This window comes from Podarcis erhardii (genome assembly GCF_964252035.2).
Source record: "Podarcis erhardii genome assembly, chromosome: 6".
NCBI lineage: Eukaryota > Metazoa > Chordata > Lepidosauria > Squamata > Lacertidae > Podarcis > Podarcis erhardii.
The window spans coordinates 51,070,595-51,091,492 of NC_138510.1; the positions used below are offsets into that span (position 1 = coordinate 51,070,595).

Genomic DNA, 20,898 nt, shown 5'->3' on the forward strand with positions numbered 1-20,898 from the left:
TAACTGAATACTTTTTATATCAGATTCCAACGGCCTAAATGAGTGATGTGACATGGGGGAATGGTAATTTCTATGGCTGTTTCACAGTCTGATGGAGTTTTTGCTTCATCAGTGAATCATGATGGGAATCTTATCCCATAGAGCTACATACAAAGAATAAAAACTCAGCATGGCTTCCTGTGTGAAACAGTGGCTTGAGAGGCAGGGCTGTGGAGCTCCTCTCCAGCCTTATGCTCAAAGGCATAATGCAGATGTTCAAAGGCATTCAAAGTGGGAGGAAGGAATCGGAACCATTGTGGCAAGTCCCCATCACCTTGCTGGACCCAACTTCCATTCATTAGAGGACAAGTTTCTATACAGGCAACAACTCTTCATTTATGTGTGATGTATTTGCACACAACCAACATGTACAAGCAGTGCTGGGAACCCAGAGGAAATATGGAGCTCCCTGGACAGTCCTCCTGGCTCACGAGGAGACGTTCCCCAGAGCCCAAAGAGGACCTCAATGTGAGGTCAGCTCAGCTGATGCACGGGGAAGCAGCAACAGTGGCTGCACCGCCCCACATGTCAGCTGTTTGGCGGGAAGGTTGAGCAACTCAGTAAAGCCCCACTGCCCCTCCAGCTCGCAAGGAAACCCTCTTTGGTGGGTCTAGGGTGAGTCTCCATGCAAGTCACTAGGATTCTCCAAGTTGCTCCCCATTTTACACAATTTTACATGTGCATGCAGGGGCCCAGAATGTAGCTACCACATAAATGGATAGTTGCTTTTTAGTATGATATGTGCTGGCAAAGGGGGCGGGGGAGGCTCTTCATGCATAGGCTATTGTGCAGATGTGTCCCCCAACACATGGAGGTCAGACATAACAAATAGTGAGATCTGATTTCAATCCCTATCCCAATGTTTACTCTTTGAATGTGCACAGGGATTTCTGAAGGGTTCTTTCACCCCCATATAGCTGTGCCCTTCCCAGTTGCCTGGGTATCACTGAGCTTAAGATGCATGTGTTTAAAGATATCCTCAGAGACATGGATTTCAGTGTGGAGAACCTTGGGCGGAGGGTTCCCCAGAAAGTACCATCTTTTGTAGTGAACATTTATGCTCACAGAATATTTTATGTTTCCATGCCAACCACAGGGCAGGGAGATGTGCACTTGGACTGTGGTTTACTCGTCTCTTTAGTCAAATAGACTTGAGTCAGGAGATTGGAAATGGGGAATTTGCAGACAGAGGGAAGTAGCTGAATGAAGGGGGGTGATGTATGTGGAGGGAGAAAAGACAAACGCAGGCATGTATCCTTCCTTGCTTTGCTGAGTTTTATTGCTGAAAGCAGAACACCAGTGCTTTGTGTGATAAGAGGACAACAGAACGGAGTTACAGAGAGTGCAATAGGGACCAGCCTATGCTCCATCCTAGGCAAAAAGGAATCAACCCCAGATTCTTGTAGAAAAAGCTTGTCGGTATTGATGGATGGTGTGGGGGGTACCTGTTAAGTGTATCTCCCCCTGCCGCCTTAAGCATTCAGTCAGCAGTGTGAAAGTAGCCTCCTTCATCGTGGATTTGCACAGCTGTTGCTAAGTCTTTGCCAGTGCCTAATAAGAAATGCTAGGCTGGATCAGACCAGTGGTCCATATGGTTGACTTCCTGACACTGCCCCCACCCCCAGATATAATAGACATTTTTACAAAGTAGGAATGAAAATGAGAATCTGTTCTCTGTTGCTATTCTCCCACCATCTGACGTAGTGGCCATTTATGTTTCTTTCCTTCCCATATTTTATCTAGCCTGATTTGAAAACAATTTGTTCTAGCTGCATAACAGCATTCTGCAGCGAAGTTAATCATGCATTCTGCAGCGAAGTTTGTTTAACTAAAAAACCATTCGTTTTAATTTCAATGAATAGCCTCAAGGTTTATGACAATTTCCCCTTGTCATTCTTCCTATACCATTCTTGATCTCTATCCAGCCCCTCCTCAGTAATGTTTTTTCCCCAAAGCTAAATAACCCTCAAAACCTTTTTCCACAAGGATGATTGACCTGTTGTATTTTCTTGTCCTTTTCTGTACCAGCTGCTGTCCTATAATGTCCCTTTTTTGTGTGCGGAGGGCAACCAGAGTGATACTTAACTTAAAGCTAACCTAGTTTTCTGCAGCAGGTAATGGCTGCTGCAAACATACCAAAGTGGCGGCAACTTTGTGTGCCAAGCAACTTTGTGCATGAAGCAGTTCCCCACCACCACTCCAATGTGATTCTTCTCCTTCACGTTTGTCTTAAGAGAGCTAAAATTGCGAGAATAGGTTGGGAGTTAGTTTCCACAAACAGTTTGCCAAGTAGACATGCCTCCGTGTGCTTGCATTTAAGCAGCAGACACAGTATTTGTCTGTGGTTATTAACTGGGCCATGGAACTCCAATACAGGCTTTTCAGTTTTAGAATAGTGCTTGCATTTAAGGTAAACATGAAATGACCCTTTTTTGTGTGTCAGAATAAATGAATATCCAAAGTCCAGTTTGCTTTGTTTTGGGGCTGTCCAGCTATCAGAAGATGCTCCACAGAGTGTGTTTCTCCAAGATAACATGTTCTGTAAGGCCCTTTGGGCACTTGTCTCTCTCCTGCCTTGCTTCTTGTTGAGATGCACATTATCTCCTAGTAGCACACTTCCCCTCCTCCCCCTCCTAATTACTTCCTATGAAATGGAGGATGCAGTAGTACCCTCAAGGTGACATACTTCAGTGAGTTAGCATACCATCCAGCCAAGTATGGTGGGTGGGGAAGATTCACTGACACACTTGTTTGTCTGCATTGAACTGAGTTCATACCACTACTCTTTAGAAGCCTGCCTTACTACCAATCACAGATATGATGCACCCACATCAAGGGAACCGTCAATTAAATAGTCATAGTAGCTTCAGGGTGGAATCAGACAAACAGGTACCTGATGGGTGGGAGTAACAGATTGATCTAAACCAGGCATAGGCAAACTTGGCCCTCCAGATGTTTTGGGACTACAATTCCCATCATCCCTGACCACTGGTCCTGTTAGCCAGGAATGATGGGAGTTGTAGTCCCAAAACATCTGGAGGGCCAAGTTTGCCTATGCGTGATCTTAAACGCTAGCCTAGCACTTAGGGATTCTCCAAGTGAAAGGGTTCTCTCTGTCTTTTTCAGTGCTTGCTCAAGCTTGCCCCTTTTCTTATCTCCAAGCTGTCTCCCAGCCTAGGACCTTTGAGAGCAGTTTCAGATGAGAGCACTTTCTCAGGCCCAGCAGCAATGCTGTGTGTGGGTATTGTTGCTCTGGACTTTGACCTCGTGGATTTGGGGAGCTCAATGCTTCAAAAGGTTTCCACATCTTCTGAAGGGCAAGCAATATGGGGGGGGGGGTATCTATTTGGTGCCTTGTTATGACCTGCAGGGCCTGGCAGCTTGCTGGTACATATATCATCCTCACCTTTCATGTTTGCATACTACATAAAAGCATATTCATTCACTGCCTCCAAAGCTTTTGCAGTTGGCAGCAGAATCAGCAATATGTGAGTCTCCAGGGCCCTATGTGTTCTGGGGAACTGGCCCAGACTGCCTTTTCCATAGGAAACTTCCCTTGCACTCTCCCAGTTTCTGCACCGCTCAATAGAAAGTGCCCTGAAGCCCAGGTATATTAGAGACCTCTCATCCCATTTTGCAGACAGTGGGTCTTGGGATGTGGCCTGCCTGGTAAAGATATTCTAAATCGGCTATTCTTCCTTTGTAGCACTTGTATTAAGGGGGTCTCCTTATTTTCCCAGCGATTGAGGGAGCCACTGGGCACTGCCAGCAGTAAATGAATTTCCAGGTAGTAAGCGTGTTCGTGACATTAATGAGAAGCGAGTGATGCCAGAAGAAAGACTCTCTTATCTGGTTTAGTGCCATCGTGCATCAGCTTCAGCATAAAATTTACAGAGCTTGAAAATGGGGCATAAACATTATGGGTAAATTTGGCAGAAAATGTGAGTGACTCTTATCTGGTCATGAATAAATAATTTTCAATTACCAGTTTGGGCTTTGCTATTAAACCCTAGGATAGAGTACTTGAAAGTTTGTTTTGTGTTTGAACATAAACACTGTAGTCTCCCCAGAGTTGGGCAGGAAAAGGGTGACATTTGCTGAAGAAGCAGTTGGACACAGCCAGGCCTGTGCTGCCATTTGCTATATTAGCTGTCACTTGGGCGAGGCAGCTTACCAGTAAGCCAGACAACAAACCTTCCTTCTTGAGCACATACTTCTGTGATCTCAGGAGAACCAGGATCCCAGCTACCTGTAGCTCCTCTACAGACTTCCCCAACTGCCCAGGAAGTTGCTTCTGACCTTAAGCAGTGATTCTGAAGTGGAAGAAGTTGCACCCCAGCAGTTCTAGGGTGCACTTAAATCTCTTATCTAGAAATGTTTACTAAGCCCACCCATTAAAATATCCTCAATTAATAGGTGGAACACCAATGATTTCTAATTAGGGTGTTGTTCCATGTCCTCCATTCCCTAGAAACACACACAGCTAATAATTGAGCTTACCATTACTTGACAGGTCCAGGTGATCCTCATTCATTCTCCCTTGTAGAGGTTCTGTTGTAGCCAGGCTTTAGTTGGGAAGGAAAAATAGGAAGAGGCAGAATAGGAAGCAGAGTACAAGGGACGGATGGGTGGATAGGTGAAGCAGGAGGTGGAGAGGAATAGCAGCAGACACACATTGAATTTAGTTTTTAAAATATGGAAGATTTGGGCAAAGGAACAAGACATCTTCCCTGTCACCTCTCTCCACCATGGAATAGAGGAGCAAGTCTATACAGAGAGCAATTTACATGCAGGAAAATATGTTAGTGCTCCCCACTAATGCATCTTAGTCAAATGGGAGTGGGAAAATTCATCCTTGCTGTGTGGACTGCCCACAGCGCAGTTATAGACAGGAAGCACACTTCCAGCTCTTGGGCTTTGACAAAGAGAGAGAACTAGATGAAAATATGGTTTATAGCTTGATGCATCTCTCACATATTTGGCACCTTCCCAGCAAAGCAGGCCAATCCTACTTCAGCAGAGAGCAGCATTTTCAGCTATCCTTTAGAGGGGCTCCTTCTAGCAGGCATACACAGGCATTTCTTCAGGGCCTGGAGAAGCTCAATATAAAACCCCCAAAATGTCCATTCTGTGGCTCCGTTTGACTCTTTTCTCTTGCTAGACTTTTTTTGGTTCAAACTGGCTGTCTCAGTTGCCCTTCAAGAATCTACTACTCCGTCTCCACTTAGAGGATCTTCTCCCCTCCTGCTGTCTCCTGGAGAGGACATTGCCAGTGACCGTCATGGCAGGAACCCTGGCAGATTCCCAAGCAGAGGATGATAGACTGTGGCCAGGCTTCCCACATTCACCACTGAGGGGGAGGAAAGATCAGTACATTTGTCTACAGACACCAATCTTCTCAAAGAGCAGGGAAAGGACAGAAAATTACAGGGGAAGAAATTGCTTTTGAATAGACCATTTCTCTCTGTTGCACTCCCCTTGCCCATTAACATTCTTGCTCCTTATTCCTACCTTTGAGCACCAAGCATCTTGTCTTTCCTTGTTTCCTACCAGACCATCCAGTACTACTGGCCTTTTGCAGAACAAAGTAGAGGGTCAAACAAAAATACCTACTTGCTTTGTAAACCTCAGCCAAATGCAGTAAAGGTGTTTTGCATTTCTACACTACTCAGAGTGGGTCCACACCAGCCATTGGCTCCTAGCAGGGGCAATTTGAGTAAGGCGAGAAAACCAGGCTCTGAGGCATCTTAGGGGCATATGTGGAGCCTATTGATAACTTCACCCCCAAACACTGACCCATTATTCCTTTTTCTCATTGCAGGTGAAGTGTGACCAGTACTGGCCAGGCCGTGGTACAGAGACCTATGGACTGATCCAGGTGACATTGCTGGACACAGTTGAACTTGCCACGTACACAGTTCGGACGTTCGCCCTCTACAAGGTAAAGGAGGAAGGAAAGTGTGGGCAGCCAAGGTCTTGCAAGAGCGCCCAGGAAGTATCTTTCCCAGAGAGTTACATGCAAGTGCAAGGACTTACACTGACTCTTTCACAGATGCTTGAAGTGAGAGAACCCATCATCAAAAAATACAGGCTGAAGTGGAAGAGCCATCTACACACATTTCACTCCCAGCCCAGTCTTGCCTTATTCTGCCAAGGAGCTTATTCTTTGTGCATCTTGGCCTTTCAGTGAAGGCCAAACCATGTGTTCTCATTGTGCTGGTGAACTAACCTGAAGGTTACAATGGCCTGAGGAATTCCGTCTATCTATACAGCTATTAGGCATGGCTCTCAAAGCAGCTGATAAAATACAGCAAAAAACAAATCACAGTGGGCAGCCAAAAATTCAGCATGAAACAAAAATAGAACAGAACAGATTGTGAACATATTGTGAAAGGAAGTGTATGGAATGAATGAGGAACCACCAGCCAGGTGCCACGTGCAGCCCTGAAGCCTCCAAATCTAACCCACAGCCTCCCCTCTTCAGTGTCACACACACACACCCAGCAGCAATTGGGCTTGAAACAGCCTTTCATCTGACCAGACAATAGTCTGTTTTGAAGCCTTAATGTGGGGGGGGGGCATGAGTGTGCAGAGTTAGAGAGGAAATAATTAACCCTCCCTTTCCCAGGTATTAAGGCCCCACCACCCAAAGTTGCCCCCTCCCCACAGAAAGCAGCCTTCTATTGGCTCAAATGAGAGGCTGTTTCCAAGAGCAATATTTGTTGAGATTGCAGCTGGGGAGGGAAGAATTAACTGTCCCCTCCCAATCTGCAATCACCATAAAGGTTGCCGCTTTCCCCCCAAGCCTAATTACTTGTAGGGTGGGAGGAGGTGAGTATTAACGTCTGTGTGTGCCATGTCGGATGGTAGTATGTATTTGCTGTGTGTATGAACACTTGAGAGTATAGTCCTCTCCAGATGTTCAGAATGTGGCTGTATGTGCAGGGAGCAGCTACAGTCACAAAAGGCTGCTTACTCCACAAGTTAGAAGGCATTAAATTTTACCAATTGAAGAGAGCTTTTGTCATCTATCCCTCTGTTTTGGCCCACCCACCATAGGGCTGTGGCCATGAGGCAGTGCAGCCCTTGGGCTGAAACAAAGGGTTTCCCATCCCTGGTGTACAGTTATCCTGAGCCCTGATGTGTCTGAAGGCATGGGATTTCTAAACCAGAGAAAAAGCCCACTGTCCACTGCACCACCACTAGCTGGCATATTTTGGCTTCTTCCATAGAATGGGTCCAGTGAAAAGCGGGAGCTGCGGCAGTTCCAGTTTATGGCTTGGCCTGACCATGGGGTGCCGGAGTACCCCACCCCAATCTTAGCCTTCCTGAGAAGAGTGAAAGCCTGCAACCCCCCTGATGCTGGGCCAGTGGTTGTACATTGCAGGTAAGGACTATCAGTATAAAGGAATGGGAAGGGCTTGCCAGTCGCTGTATTTTGGCAGGGGTGCACCTGTTGGGATTTACAGTCAGCCTGGTGCCGCCGCCGCTGCTGCTGCAAGAGCAGTGAAATCAGCATTATAGCCCTCTGCTAGCATAAGCAGCACTTTGAAGTCAGTGCCCATCATCACAACACTTAATTCACTATTTTTACCTGAGAAGCAACAGCAATATTTTAAAAATTAAAACAGTATGAGAAGCAACATTTCAGAGGGGAATTCTGCATCTTTATTATATATTTATTTTATTGCATTTCTATCCTACCTTTTCCTCCAAGGAGCTCAAGGTGGGGTACATGGTTTTTCCTCTCTCCATTTTATCCTCACAACAACAATGGCAATAATACTGATGACAGAAACCCACAAATCCATCTCACATAAAATGCAAGCATACTTTAGCATCCATAAAACGTGCAATTATTACTCTGTTATTGACTTGCTTCTATTTCCCCCCTGTACCTGAAGGCTTAGGCTAGCTACAACATATTAAAATGAACCTTCAAGGTAGAATATCTAACTGAACCACATAGCAAGATGAAATATCCCAGCACCATGCATACACAATTCAGGAAACTGTTATGCCTAATCTAAACTTACAGCTCAAACATTCATATTCTGCTAACAAGTATGTGCATTCACAACACGAAAACATGGGACACCATTCTGCACAAACATACATATGCCATCTATTTACAGAGCATGACACACCATCTGCATGTGCACTCATATAATCTCTTGCTGCACTTCAGGATGGAAAGAAATGACTGCTTCAGCCACAAACATTAGTTCACTAGGAATCAGCATCTTATCTGGCCAGTGATTTATCTCTTGTAGCTGAGTGGGAACTATTACTGAACAAACCACTTCATCACTGCAGCTCTCACGAACTCCTTAGAAACGGTATTTAATGCTCTCCCTTCATGCTCTGGTTAAGATGGGAGTGGTGTATAATTAACACACGCTCTCTCCCTATTAAAACCCTGTTAGGAATTTGACATGAGCAGCGGCAAGGAGATGTCCTGCTGTAGAATTCTTAGCTGTCAGACATCACATTTGTTGTTTGTTGGCATGTTTTTGGTTGTGCTGGTTTGTGCACTGGGAGCACGACCAAGTTATACACTTCAGAAAGCTCATCTCTGCCTCCACCAAGGAAGATTTGGGTTTGCTGGTTTTGTAAGAAGGAACATTACTCAGAAAGTGTGCACAGGGTGGGGGCAGAGAGACCATAGTGCAGAATCCTCATTCCATTTGCTCTATTCAGGTGCATTAACCTGCCTCTCTGAGGGTTCTTCGGAGAAAGTGTGAACTTGAGGATTATCAGTCCCTGCAGTATGCAGTGGGTTGGGGCAGGGCTTGGTGAAGGCTTAGAAATGACTCTGAAGGAAGTACTATTTCATGTTTTGTGCCATGCTTTTACAGCGCCGGTGTGGGCAGGACAGGCTGCTTCATTGTAATCGATGCCATGCTTGAGAGGATGAAGCATGAGAAGACAGTGGACATCTATGGGCATGTGACATGCATGCGCTCACAAAGAAACTATATGGTGCAGACTGAGGATCAGTATATCTTCATCCACGAGGCCTTGCTTGAAGCAGCCACCTGTGGAAACACTGAGGTGCCTGCACGCAACCTCTTTGCTCACATCCAGAAGCTGAGTCAGGTACCTCCGGGTGAGAGTGTCACAGCAATGGAACTGGAGTTTAAGGTGAGCAGAAGAGCATTTGCAATTTTTCCACATGTCAACACACAGAGTGATCAAGGGGCTGCTCAGCTGGAACTGGCACCCCTGCCTGTCATCCCTCACAGATCTGTGAGCAACTATGAAGAGTTGATTCTTGGGCTGAAGGGAGATTTTCTAGGGATAATTATTCTTTTGTAAATTTCTAAACCAGGTAGGAAGTGATTGAAATACATTTGCATTGCAGAGTGAGTGTCCTCGACATTTCCCTCCTAGAATGGCAGCTTCTGGCAAGGATATAAAAAAGCAGATTGATATGAAGTTCTCAGCAACATTGCTTTGCAGAGTGGCTGGAGCTGCATCCAAAATCAGATGCAGATTGGGCATTAGTGGTAATTGATGTCACTATGAACAACTTCACTGGAAATGCTTCTAGTTTAAATACTTGAGATGTCAACAGCTCCAGTGCCCCCTGCCTTGCTCCACTTGTACTTCTCCCTAGTATGGAGGAGGAGAGAGGGAGGGCCACTGTCAGGCTTAGCTGGCATATTGCCTGGTGCAATTTAAGGAAGTAAAGTCCCCTGGTTGTCACAATTGTCTTTGCTTGCCAGCACCAACACCCACACTTGTGTCGGCTTCACACCAATTTTTTCTTACAGCCTTGATACAGGCTGCAATTTTTGCTAATGCCCACATTCTCCAATGATGTGCATTTGTACAGCAAAGGCTGGGCGGGGGATAGTTCCTGTGGGGAAGCAGTGAAGCATGTAGAGTGTGAAACAGACTGCGGAAGCCCCGCTCTACCCTGGGAATAGCCTCTTGCAAAACAGCAGCCATGGAGTCAAAATATTGACTTGCTGTGGAAACGGCACAAAGCAAAACAGCATTGCCTCTTTGCTCTGAACACTGCTCACACTGGAGGTTTTTTTTTGGGGGGGGGGTTGGACAAAGCTCTCACCTCCACCTGCACCTATTCCCAATCCCCAATACTTCCCCAAAGGAGAAGTGAACAAGTGGGGGGTGCCATGCTGCTACTCCTGGATTCTGACATCACTGCTCAATGAACATGAGAGAGGTAATGGCAGCAAGCAGGAGCAGCTGCTGTCACTACTTGCTAGATGGCTTGCTTTGCCCACCACTGGCTTGCTGTCCTCTGCGGGTGAGTGAGCAGAGTGGTAACAGCCTCACAATGAGAAGAGGAGGAGTTACTGCCGCTTGCTTACTCACTCCAGAAGAGCCAAGGGGCAAGCAGGTGGCAGTGGATGCTGCTCTTCCTTGCGGCCGCCACCACTCTCAAGAGAGATGATACAGGAGACTGGTTGAATTGATACTGGTGAGGAGAGTGAACAGCTGTCACTCAGTGGTAGTGGGAACTAGGCCTAGCCTGCTCCCAGTGCCAACCAGAGGGAAAGGCAGACATGGAAGCAGGTGGCAGCGTCTGCTTCTTACTGCTGATGCTTATTGCCTGGAAAGTGGAGGCAAGTAGGCAGTGATAATGAGGAGGAACAACAGGCCTCTGGCAGTCAGTAGTAGACCTCAACAGATGTCAGCAGCTCAGATTGCAGCCCTGTTTCTGAAAGCAACTTGGTTGTATGTGCCATGCCATACTTCAGAGCAGGAGCCACGGAGTGAAAGAAGTGAATGGGTAGAGCTGCAGTAAGAATTAAGGGGGAAAGGAGTGGAAAGTGAGTTACATGGAGCAAAACAGATTCCTAAGTCCTCATACAATTAGAAAGAAACTGGGCAGCACATCCATAAAGGGTCCCCTAACTCTTTCTGGTAGAGAATGTAAAAAATGGTCCTTTTCCTGCCAAGCAAGGAAGCTGTCCTGCAAGGAGATGAAGCTACTAGGCTAAACAAGGGCTTATCTCCTGGAGCTGTAGAATTAGCACTGAGCAGCTGAGAATGGGGGGACCTGAGCAGCTGGGAAATAGAGGACCTGTTGGCCGCAGCTCTTCCTAGAGCTGCTTAGAAGTATATATGGGGCTTGCTTTCTCCTTCTGAGTAGGTCTAATGAATGGGAGACACTGCTGGGCTCAACCTGAGTTTCAACTCACTCTCTCTCATTCACACACTCACACACACACACACACACACACACACACACACACGCGCAAGATCCTGGAGGAGGGGGTGTCCCAATATTAAAGTCCCCTTGATCTGGATGTTTTCTAAGAAGCAGCCTCTGAAGATAGGGAGCTGTGGAGTTTAAACCACTTGAGTCCCAGAGTCCCACTCCCTTTCTTCTTCAGAGGTTTGGGTCCTGATGAGTGCTAACAAACGTCTTAAAATACCAATCTCACAAATTTTGGTATTCTGTGCAGTGTCCTGTGCTGAGGCTCCCTCTAAGCATAGGATATTTCAGTCATGGGCCAGAAGTCACCAGCATGAGACAGAAGGCAAGGGTTGCTCAGAAGAGCAAGGTACATGCTTCTAAGCAGGTCAGGAATGATGTTAGAATGAGTAAAAACAAAATAAAAAAATTCCTTCCAGTAGCACCTTAAAGACCAACTGAGTTAGTTCTAGGTATGAGCTTTCGTGTGCATGCACACTTCTTCAGATACGAAAGCTCATACCTAGAACTAACTCAGTTGGTCTTTAAGGTGCTACTGGAAGGAATTTTTTTATTTTGTTTTGACCATGGCAGACCAACACGGCTACCTATCTGTAGTTAGAATGAGTGTTAGTAAGGTGCTAATGAGTAAAAGCAAATAACAAGAGCTCCCAGGGGAAGAATACTATAGAGTGACCCTAAGTGCCCTTCTAAGACAGACAGACACACACACACACACACACACACACACACACACACACACAAGCCTATGTTTTTAGGTGTACAAGTAAGATGTTTTAAAATGTGCATCTAAAATCTATAGTGTGAACTTGAAGAACAGGGTACGCTCATCATGGAGTTGTGACTGGCTATAGATCCTTGCTGAGCTTGTCTCTGCATCATGGGCAAAATGACCCTGCTTTGGCTGAAAAGACATCCTCCCAGGGTCTTGCCTCCTCAGGACCTTTGCCAGGGTAGGCAGGAATTTTCTTCCTTTTCAAGGCTGCTGGAATGCCCCCTATATTTCATCTGGGCAGAGGGGCTGCTTTAGCCCAGCTTCCTGCATCTTTTGTTAACCTCGGTCATTATTCTATGTGGCAGAGTGAATAAATGTGTGTACATCATGTGGGAGCTGCTCCTCCCAGAGTAGTTACAACTTCTGTGTGCCCCTGTCGCCCTCTAATCTGTACTTCTCCCCTAACAGCTCCTCGCCAACTCTAAAGCACATACCTCACGATTCATCAGTGCCAACCTCCCCTGCAACAAATTCAAAAACCGCCTGGTGAATATTATGCCCTATGAGCTGACACGGGTTTGCCTGCAGCCAATCCGAGGCGTCGAGGGCTCAGATTACATCAATGCCAGCTTTGTAGATGGCTATAGGTAATGTAGTCATTCTAAACAGAGTTTAAAATCTCCTCCTGTGGTCTTGCTGTGCTGCTGCTTCTCTGTGTTCTTTTTTCTTTACTTTTTTTTTTTCAAAAAATTTGATGCTATTATATGGTATCAGTAGAAATCATGACATTAACCACATCCTAAATATTTCAACATTTCATTAATATATTAAAATAATTTTTTTTTCCTTTTTTTTTTCTCGTTTAAATTTTTATTTCATAGAAGTAAAGAATATGTACACGCCCACACATATAAACATACAGAAATAAAAGTGTTGCACAGACAAATAGAAATAAAGAAAGAAATAAAAGTAAGAGAAATATATAGAAACTTAATTTTCACTTTGGTTACATTTCTTAATCTTCGTTTTCAAAACTTCCTTTAGCTTTCCCGAAAATCATTCGAAGTAACACTTTAAATTACACATTTCTTAGTATATATTGTCATTGTACCTTTTTATATACATTTCTTAATGTATATTAACCTTACATATTATTTGGTCTCCTATTCTCTTTAAACAATAACTCACAGTCTTTCACAGTGCGTCTCTAAATCCCTTTAGCGTTATTTTCCCTTGACTAATGAATTCCAAGTAATCTACATATTTTCCCCAATCCTCAGTGAACTTTTGGTCTCTTATGTATCTTACTTTGCCTGTAAGTCTGTCCAATTCCATATAATCCAACAGCTTAAATCTCCATTCCTCCACCGTTGGTGTCTCCTGCTTTTTCCACATCTGGGCCAGCATTACTCTTGCTGCTGTAACCGCATAATATACTAATTTACGATCCTCTTTTCTTATCACATAACCCAATATACCTAGTAGGAAAAATTCTGCTTTCTTTGGAAACGTGTATTTTAAAATCTTCTTCAGTTCTATATAGATTTTTTCCCAAAACTGTTTAACTTTTCCACACTCCCACCACATGTGATAGAAGGAACCCTCACTAACCCTACATTTCCAGCACTTATTATCCACCTTATACATTTTCGACAGTTTCATAGGTGTTAAATACCATCTATAAAACATCTTCATTATGTTTTCTTTTACCGTTACACACGCCGTGAAATTTAGTCCTTCCTTCCAGAGTTTTTCCCAATCTTCAAATAGTATATTATGTCCTACATCCTTTGCCCAGCGAATCATTACACACTTAACCTCCTCATCCCCTAAACTCCAATCCAACAGTATCCTATACATTTTCGAAACAATTTTTTCTTCTTTGTTTATAATTTCCGTCTGGAACTTAGATTCTTTCTCTGCATAGCCTCTTTCTTTAAGATCCTTCCTGAACATTTGGTTCACCTGGAGATGGTGTAACCAGTCATAGACATGTTCTTTAACCTGATCGTATGGTCGTACAATCCATTTCCCATCTTCTTTAATTATTAACTGGTTATATGTTGCCCATTTATTTCTCATATTAATAGTCTTCACACACATGACTTCTAGAGGTGAAAGCCAATGTGGGGTTTTTGGTTCCAGCAGATTTTTATATTTATCCCATATTTCAATTAAAGGTCCTCTGAAAATATGATTCCCAAATCCTTTATATATCTTCCATTTATCCTGCCATAAGTAAGCGTGCCAGCCGAAGTTGTTGTCGTAACCCTCCAAGTCTAATAATTCCCTGTTCTCTAGCCTTACCCAATCTTTAACCCAACACAGACAAACCGCCTCATAATATAATTTCACATCCGGCAAGGCGAAGCCCCCCCTTTCTTTTATGTCTGTTAATAGTTTAAATTGAATCCTAGGTTTCTTTCCCTGCCATATGTATCTCGACAACACTCGTTGCCACTCTTTAAAGATTCGGCTTCCTTTAATTATTGGGATAGTTTGAAATAAGAACATCAACCTCGGCAGCACATTCATCTTAATTGTGTTAATCCTTCCCCAAAACGACAGTTTCAACCCTCCCCAAATTTCCAAATCTTTTCTTATTTCCCTCCACGTCGATTCATAATTATTCTTAAACAGATCTATATTCCTAGGTGTTATCCAAATGCCAAGATATTTCACTTTTTTAACCACTTCTATTTGCGTTTGCTGTTGAATTGTTTCTGTTAGTTTCTGATCCAAATTTTTACCTATTATTTTTGTTTTACTCTTATTTAATTTGAACCCTGCTACCTCTCCAAACTGGTCTAATTCTTTTAATATCTCTCCTGTTGCAGTTGTTGGTTCTTCTGTCATTATAACTACATCATCCGCATAGGCTCTAATCTTATATGCATTCTGCCCAACTAACACTCCTTTTATTTTTTGATTCTGCCTTATAGAGTTTAGTAATACTTCTAAGGTCATTATAAACAGAAGCGGGGAGAGCGGGCAGCCCTGTCTTGTTCCTCTTCGTATCTTTATCTCTTCTGTCACTATATTATTGATAATCAGCTTGGCTTTCTGATCTGTATATATGGCTTTTACTCCATTAAAGAAATCCTCCCCCACTTCTATATGCTCTAAATTTTTCAACATAAAGTCCCAAATAACATTATCGAATGCCTTCTCGGCATCGACAAACATCATTATGGCATGTTTGTTAATCTTGACAGATAAATACTCTAACATGTTAATTATATTTCTTGTATTGTCTCTCATCTGCCGTCCTGGCAGGAATCCCGCTTGGTCCCCATGAATAGTCTCTGATAATAGCCTCTTCAGTCTTTTTGCAAGGATCCCCGCAAATATTTTATAATCTACATTTAGCAGTGAGATCGGTCTATAATTTTTAACCTGGGTTAAATCTGCGTCTTGCTTGGGGATAAACGTAATATATGCCTCTTTCCAGGTCTCTGGGAATTCCCCTTTCCTTAAAATGTTATCCATAGTTTCTTTCAAAGGTCCCACCAAAATGGGTTTCATCTCTTTGTAATAACCCGCGGTGAATCCATCAGGGCCTGGAGCTTTCCCCCTCTTTAACTCTTTAATTGCGTCTTCTATTTCATCACTTCCTATTGGGGTGTTCAGCTGTTGTCTTTCCTCCATTGAGATTTTTTTCACCCCTTTATCCTTCAGAAATCTCTCAATTCTCCTTAAACTAATTTTCTCTTTGTTGGAATATAATCTTCTATAATAATTGAGAAACTCTCCCCTAATTTCTTTAGGATCTGATTTCTCTTCCTCTCCCACCTTTATTTTATTTATTGTGCTCCTTTCCTTCCTCTTTTTAATTTGCCATGCTAACCACTTGCCTGACTTATTTGCAAACTCGAAGTTTTTTTGTCTTAATTTTTTTATATTCCATTCGACCTCTCTATTTATTATTGTAGCAAATTGAGCTTGTAGAATTTTTATATTTTCTTTTGCTTTCTGGCAATTAGGTTTTTGGGATAATTTCTGCTCATTTACCATTATCTGCTTCAAAATCTCATCTTTCCCTTTTTCTCTCTTCTTGTTTTTGATTGCATTCTGCTGGATAAAGTAACCTCTTATTACTGCCTTACTTGCTTCCCATACTACGTTAGCTTTTGTTCCTTTACCGCTGTTTTCCATAAAATATTGTTTTAGTTTTTCCTGCGCTTTCTCAACAATTTTTTGATCCTCCAGCAGATAATCCTTTAATCTCCATCTAAAAGTTCTTAGCTCCAGGCTTTCTAATTCCAACTCCATCGGATTATGATCTGAGAATACACTCGGTCTTATTTCTATTGTTTTAATTCTTGGGCATAACTCGCTTGAGATCCATATCTGATCGATACGTGACAGCGACTGATTTGGTTCGGAGTGGAAGGTGAATTGTTTATCCAGTGGGTGTTTAAGACGCCAAATATCTATCAAATTACCATTATCTACCATTGAGAAGAAAGATTTTGGTAGCTTCCCATTCTTACTTCCTCCTTCCCTACACCTATCAGCTTCTAGAGAGACCACCCCATTCAAATCACCCATTAGAATAATTTTCTGATCAACAAATTCACAAATTTTCTCTTCCAATTTTTTAAAAAATTCCGACTTGTTATCATTTGGGGCATATACCCCAATTACCACCAAATTTTCTCCTTGCCAATTGATACGGACCCCTATTATTCTGCCCTCTTCGTCTTTAAATATTGGTTTAGCCTCAATCTTATTTTTAATATAAAAGACCACCCCTCTTTTCTTCTCTTTATCCAAAGACTCAAATTCATTTCCTAACCTCCTATTGATTAGTATTTTCCTGTGCCTTCTTGCTACGTGCGTTTCTTGGAGACAAATAATATCTAGATTTTTCTTTTTCAGATATTGTTCAATTTTATTCCTCTTTTTTTTGTCGTTCATCCCATTAATATTCCAACTCCAGATTTTTAACCCCATTGTTTCTATTACTCCCTTAAATTTTCCTTATCTTTATCAATTTCCTGGATCTTCCTCTTCTGGCTCTCCTTCTGTCTCTTCGTCCGGTCCACTCCCTCCCCCTCCCTCCTCTTCTTTTGATTCAGATTCTCCTGAAACTCCTCCTTCCGCTCCCCCCCCTCCATTCATCTCCACCCTTAATTCTTTATATTTCCTCAAGAATTTCCCGGTTTCCTCCTGGTTTGATAGCTTATGCTTTTTGCCTCTATATATAAAGGATAACCCTTCCGGGAATTCCCATCTAAATTCTATTTTATTTTTCTTCAGTGCCTGCACCAACAATTTATAAGAATCTCTACGTTTAAGTAGTCTGATTGGGACGTCTTTAAAGATAATAATATAATTTCCCTCTATATTCAATCTCTTTTCCCTATTCCTTAAGAGTATCTTATTCCTCATTTCTTTATCCTTAAATGTTATCAGGCAATCGCCTGTATATTTCTTTACTCTTGTTGAACTGACCCGCATTCTAAATGCACTCTGCACATTTTTGGCCATTTCCTCGACTGTCATCCCCATCCATTCCGCTAACTCCTTTGTTAATTTCTCCTTGACATTTTCATTTTGTGTCTCTGGCACCGCCCTCAATCTTAAGTTCACCTCCCTCTGCCTCAATTCATTCATTGCGATAATATCCTTCATCTCCTCCTGTGCCTTATTTAAATCCATCACTTCCGCTTTCATCTTTTCCTTTTCTCTTTTAATATCTTTTAACTCCGATCTAGTCCTTTTTAATCCTTCTTCATTGAGCTGCGTTCTCCTAAATATCTCTTTTATTTGGCCTTTTAGTTCATTTACTGTCTCATCCATCTTTTTATCCAATCTCCCAATCCTATTATCTACTTGTTCTAACTTATGTTCTACATTAGTTTGACTCTGTCTGATTTCAGCAAGCACCTTCAAAATATCGGTCTTAAAATCTACCTCTTGTTTCGATCCCCTTCTATCGCTAGGATTTCCCCCGTTTGTTCCCTTCTTTCCTGTATGCGACATCCTGTTGTTTTTGCGTTCCCACCCCTCCCTTGTGGTGCCTTCCCTCCGTTTTTCTTTCTAACCCTTTTGTTATATCTATCAGTCTTCTCAGTCTTTATTATATTGACTTTCTGTCCTTGACCCTCCTGAGTTGTCCAACCCTTATTTATATTTTCCTTATAATCACCGTAGGCACTATAGGAATTTTGCCCTTAAGTCCTTCAAATTCCTCTTCCGCCCAGTCCAGTTATTCTTCTATCAGCTGGTCTTCTTTCCTCCAATCAGGCTGGGTGGTCGCTCAAAAACAACTAACAAAGAGATCGCAAAACCGAAAAGCAAGGGAAAGATAGAAAACAATTAGGGGGAGTACAAGAGATGGAGAGAGAGAAGGGGAGAGAGAGAAGGGGAAGGGGAACCGGTCAAAGAATTAAACAGTCTTCATTTCGCCACTAGATGTCGCCAGATCCTTAATTTAACATTAGCTTTTCGGCGTCTCCTCTCCCAACGTTGCTCTCCCCTATAATTCTAAGATATCAGTTCAGTCTTTCATAAACAGATAGCAGTCCCAGTTTCTTTCTAAAATGTCCCTTTATCTTAATTCTGTTTTTAATCTTTCACGTAAATCAATATTTGAAAATTCCGGTTTTCATGTTCCAGTCCAGTAAAGCAAAAGAAAAAGAAGTCAAGCGCCTCAGTAATAGAAAAAAGAGGAAATCACCTACGGTATGGTGGTTCCGCTGGTGTATATCACTGTCCTTTTTTCCTCTCCCCTTTCCACCTATTACCAGATTCACTCTCAAAGGCTTCTAATGGCGGCAGATTCTTCTCTTCCGGTTTTGGAATCCCTTGCGTTTATCGCACAGAACAGAGAGCAAAGAAGCGTCTTTTCTCCTCCTTCCCCCCTCCGTTTCACCAAGGACGCCTCACTCCAAATATTTTTCCCTGGCCTCTCTCCTTCCCTCCTTCTGTAACAGTACACCACAAATTTTTTCCCTTTGTCCTGAGGGGAGGACTGGGAGGAATTATCTTATCCACCAAGGCAACTCACTTTCACTTTCCTCTCACACTGGCTTCGTGCTGCGTCTGGGTTGATTTTCGATCTCCAGCTAAACTCCTTTCACTCCTCTTTGTTGCTCCGAGACTTCCTTGTTGTTATTTGGTCTTTTGACCACCAAATTGGAATGTTTTCTTTCGTTTCGGAGTTCTTGATTTGAGAACGGACCGCTTTCTCCGCAGGCTCAGGGCTTCGCTAATTGGAGGTAGGTAATGGCGTCCCTCGACCTGCAAGATCTCTCCGCCGCTCTCTTCACCTCTTAGAGGCTACCTGGCGACTGGGTCGATCTTTCTCCTGGTCGTGCCGGGAACCAGACCTTCTGAACACCCTCCAGAAGTATTTTTGAGGGTCTCCGCGCCCTGGAGTTGCCCCCACCCTCCAAAATAGCTCAGGTTCTCCCCTCCCGGTAAGAACCTTGCTTGCACTGAGATCGCGGTACGCCGGAAGTCTCCCTATTAAAATAATTTTAAACTGAAGCTTACATCCTTAAATAGGCATCTTAGAATTATCATCTGAAATCTAATAAATTAATAAAATAGTTATGTTCAATATTTAGTTATAAATATATTTATTAGTATATAAATTACTTTTAAATTTGAATACAAGCTGGACAGCTCTGTCTTTCAATAAGAGCACAGACAGTAGCCTTTCATTAGCAAACATGGGGCTTTTTTCAAGCTGCCTATTCCCCAGAGCCTGGGATCCTGATAGAAGTTACCTTTTCCCTCTCAGGTTTTATTAGCCTGGGGGTGACAGGTACTGGCTCCTGCATCCTCAGCTTTTCATTAGCCAAGATACTGCTGGTAACCAACTGTACAGTTCACCTCCCACAATGGGATTGTCTTGCAAAGTTGTTCACAGTGCTGCAATAACAGCAACTGAAATGCATCCTGTCACTTGAAAGCAAAGAAACCGTCTTATACAGGGGAAGAGCAAATCTGCCTCCAAAATGGACTTGGGGATCATTGAGGAGGGCTGCACCCTCTGCGTGGGGGCAAAGGAAGCATTGTCCTATAACTTACTCCCTGCCCCCATCTCCGAGACACCCCATGAGCCTACAAAAACAGCTGTGAATTGGTAGTGCAAAAGATATCTTAGGAGAGCATTTGAATGGCAGAGGTCCAGCAACATGGGGAGGCTTTTCAGTGCAAAACAGGAGCCTGATGCCAGGCCTCTAGGCTGCTGTGCTGGAAACAGAAGAGCAGATGAGGTCCTGGCCACTTATCTGCTTCAGATTGCAAGTGCCCAGAGTGTGTTAGAGCGGCCACCTCCATGTGTCTGGTGCTGCAAGAGAGCTGCTAAGGTTGGGAGGGGGTGCTGGCAAAAATGTGTGCCAAAGCAGCAGGTGGTAGCATTTCATGTCCTACCTAAACCGTCCCTGCAGGCCCCTGTTTATCTCTTCCCGTCCTTCCCTTTGAAGTGAGCAATCGTTCTCCACTTTATCTAAAGAGATCAATTGGCCCAAGGAGCTACAGACGGCTCTGAAGCTGCATCTTTATTAGCGCCTTTGTTTCTGCCACCTCACCTCCCCCCCCCCCCCTGCCTTTTATGATGTCTTATAAATCCACCTTGGAACAGCTTCCATCTCTGTCCCACACATTACAGCTGTCCTACAACAGATTCATTAATTTTTAGCACCAGTGGAGAGATTAAATGAGAGTGGATAAGGCTGAGAGCCTAAGACTATATTCAAGGATCTGCAGTGCCCCATAGTGGTAGAATACAGATGGCACAGATTCTCTTTTCAATTTTCTGACTTATTTTCCTACATATCACTGTGGAAACAGGATTCACTGTCTTCACTGGTAGCATATGTCGGGGTTTGCTCACTACTGTAGCTAGAGTTTTGCAGTGGCAGAAATTGCACCCTTTGGGGTCATGTACAACACACATCCTATACCAGTGTTTCCTGCACACTTCAAAGGAACTCAC

The 20,898-nt window shown here is 43.4% G+C and overlaps 1 protein-coding gene and 2 long non-coding RNA genes across 18 annotated transcripts in view; 1 reads left to right on the forward strand and 2 right to left on the reverse strand.

Moving 5' to 3' along the window:
- PTPRF (protein tyrosine phosphatase receptor type F) overlaps positions 1 to 20,898 on the forward strand; it is a 523,498-nt gene that overhangs the window by 497,249 nt on the left and 5,351 nt on the right. For all 12 annotated transcript variants that reach the window (XM_081865454.1, XM_081865450.1, XM_081865456.1 and 9 more), the window contains 4 exons: positions 5,861 to 5,980; positions 7,272 to 7,426; positions 8,898 to 9,183; positions 12,414 to 12,592. In XM_081865454.1, coding sequence (XP_081721580.1) covers positions 5,861 to 5,980; positions 7,272 to 7,426; positions 8,898 to 9,183; positions 12,414 to 12,592 — 740 coding nt within the window. The remainder of the gene's footprint in view (positions 1 to 5,860; positions 5,981 to 7,271; positions 7,427 to 8,897; positions 9,184 to 12,413; positions 12,593 to 20,898) is intronic.
- The window catches only part of LOC309343745, a 52,278-nt gene continuing 32,673 nt past the window's right edge, over positions 1,294 to 20,898 (reverse strand). For all 5 annotated transcript variants that reach the window (XR_014157372.1, XR_014157373.1, XR_014157374.1 and 2 more), the window contains 2 exons: positions 4,540 to 4,604; positions 1,294 to 1,590 (listed from right to left, as the gene is read on the reverse strand). This is a non-coding gene — a long non-coding RNA (uncharacterized lncRNA). The remainder of the gene's footprint in view (positions 1,591 to 4,539; positions 4,605 to 20,898) is intronic.
- On the reverse strand, positions 11,827 to 12,423 carry LOC309343755. Its single transcript, XR_014157388.1, has 2 exons — positions 11,949 to 12,423; positions 11,827 to 11,916 (listed from the first exon to the last, which is right to left on the reverse strand). It is a non-coding gene; the product is annotated as an uncharacterized lncRNA (long non-coding RNA).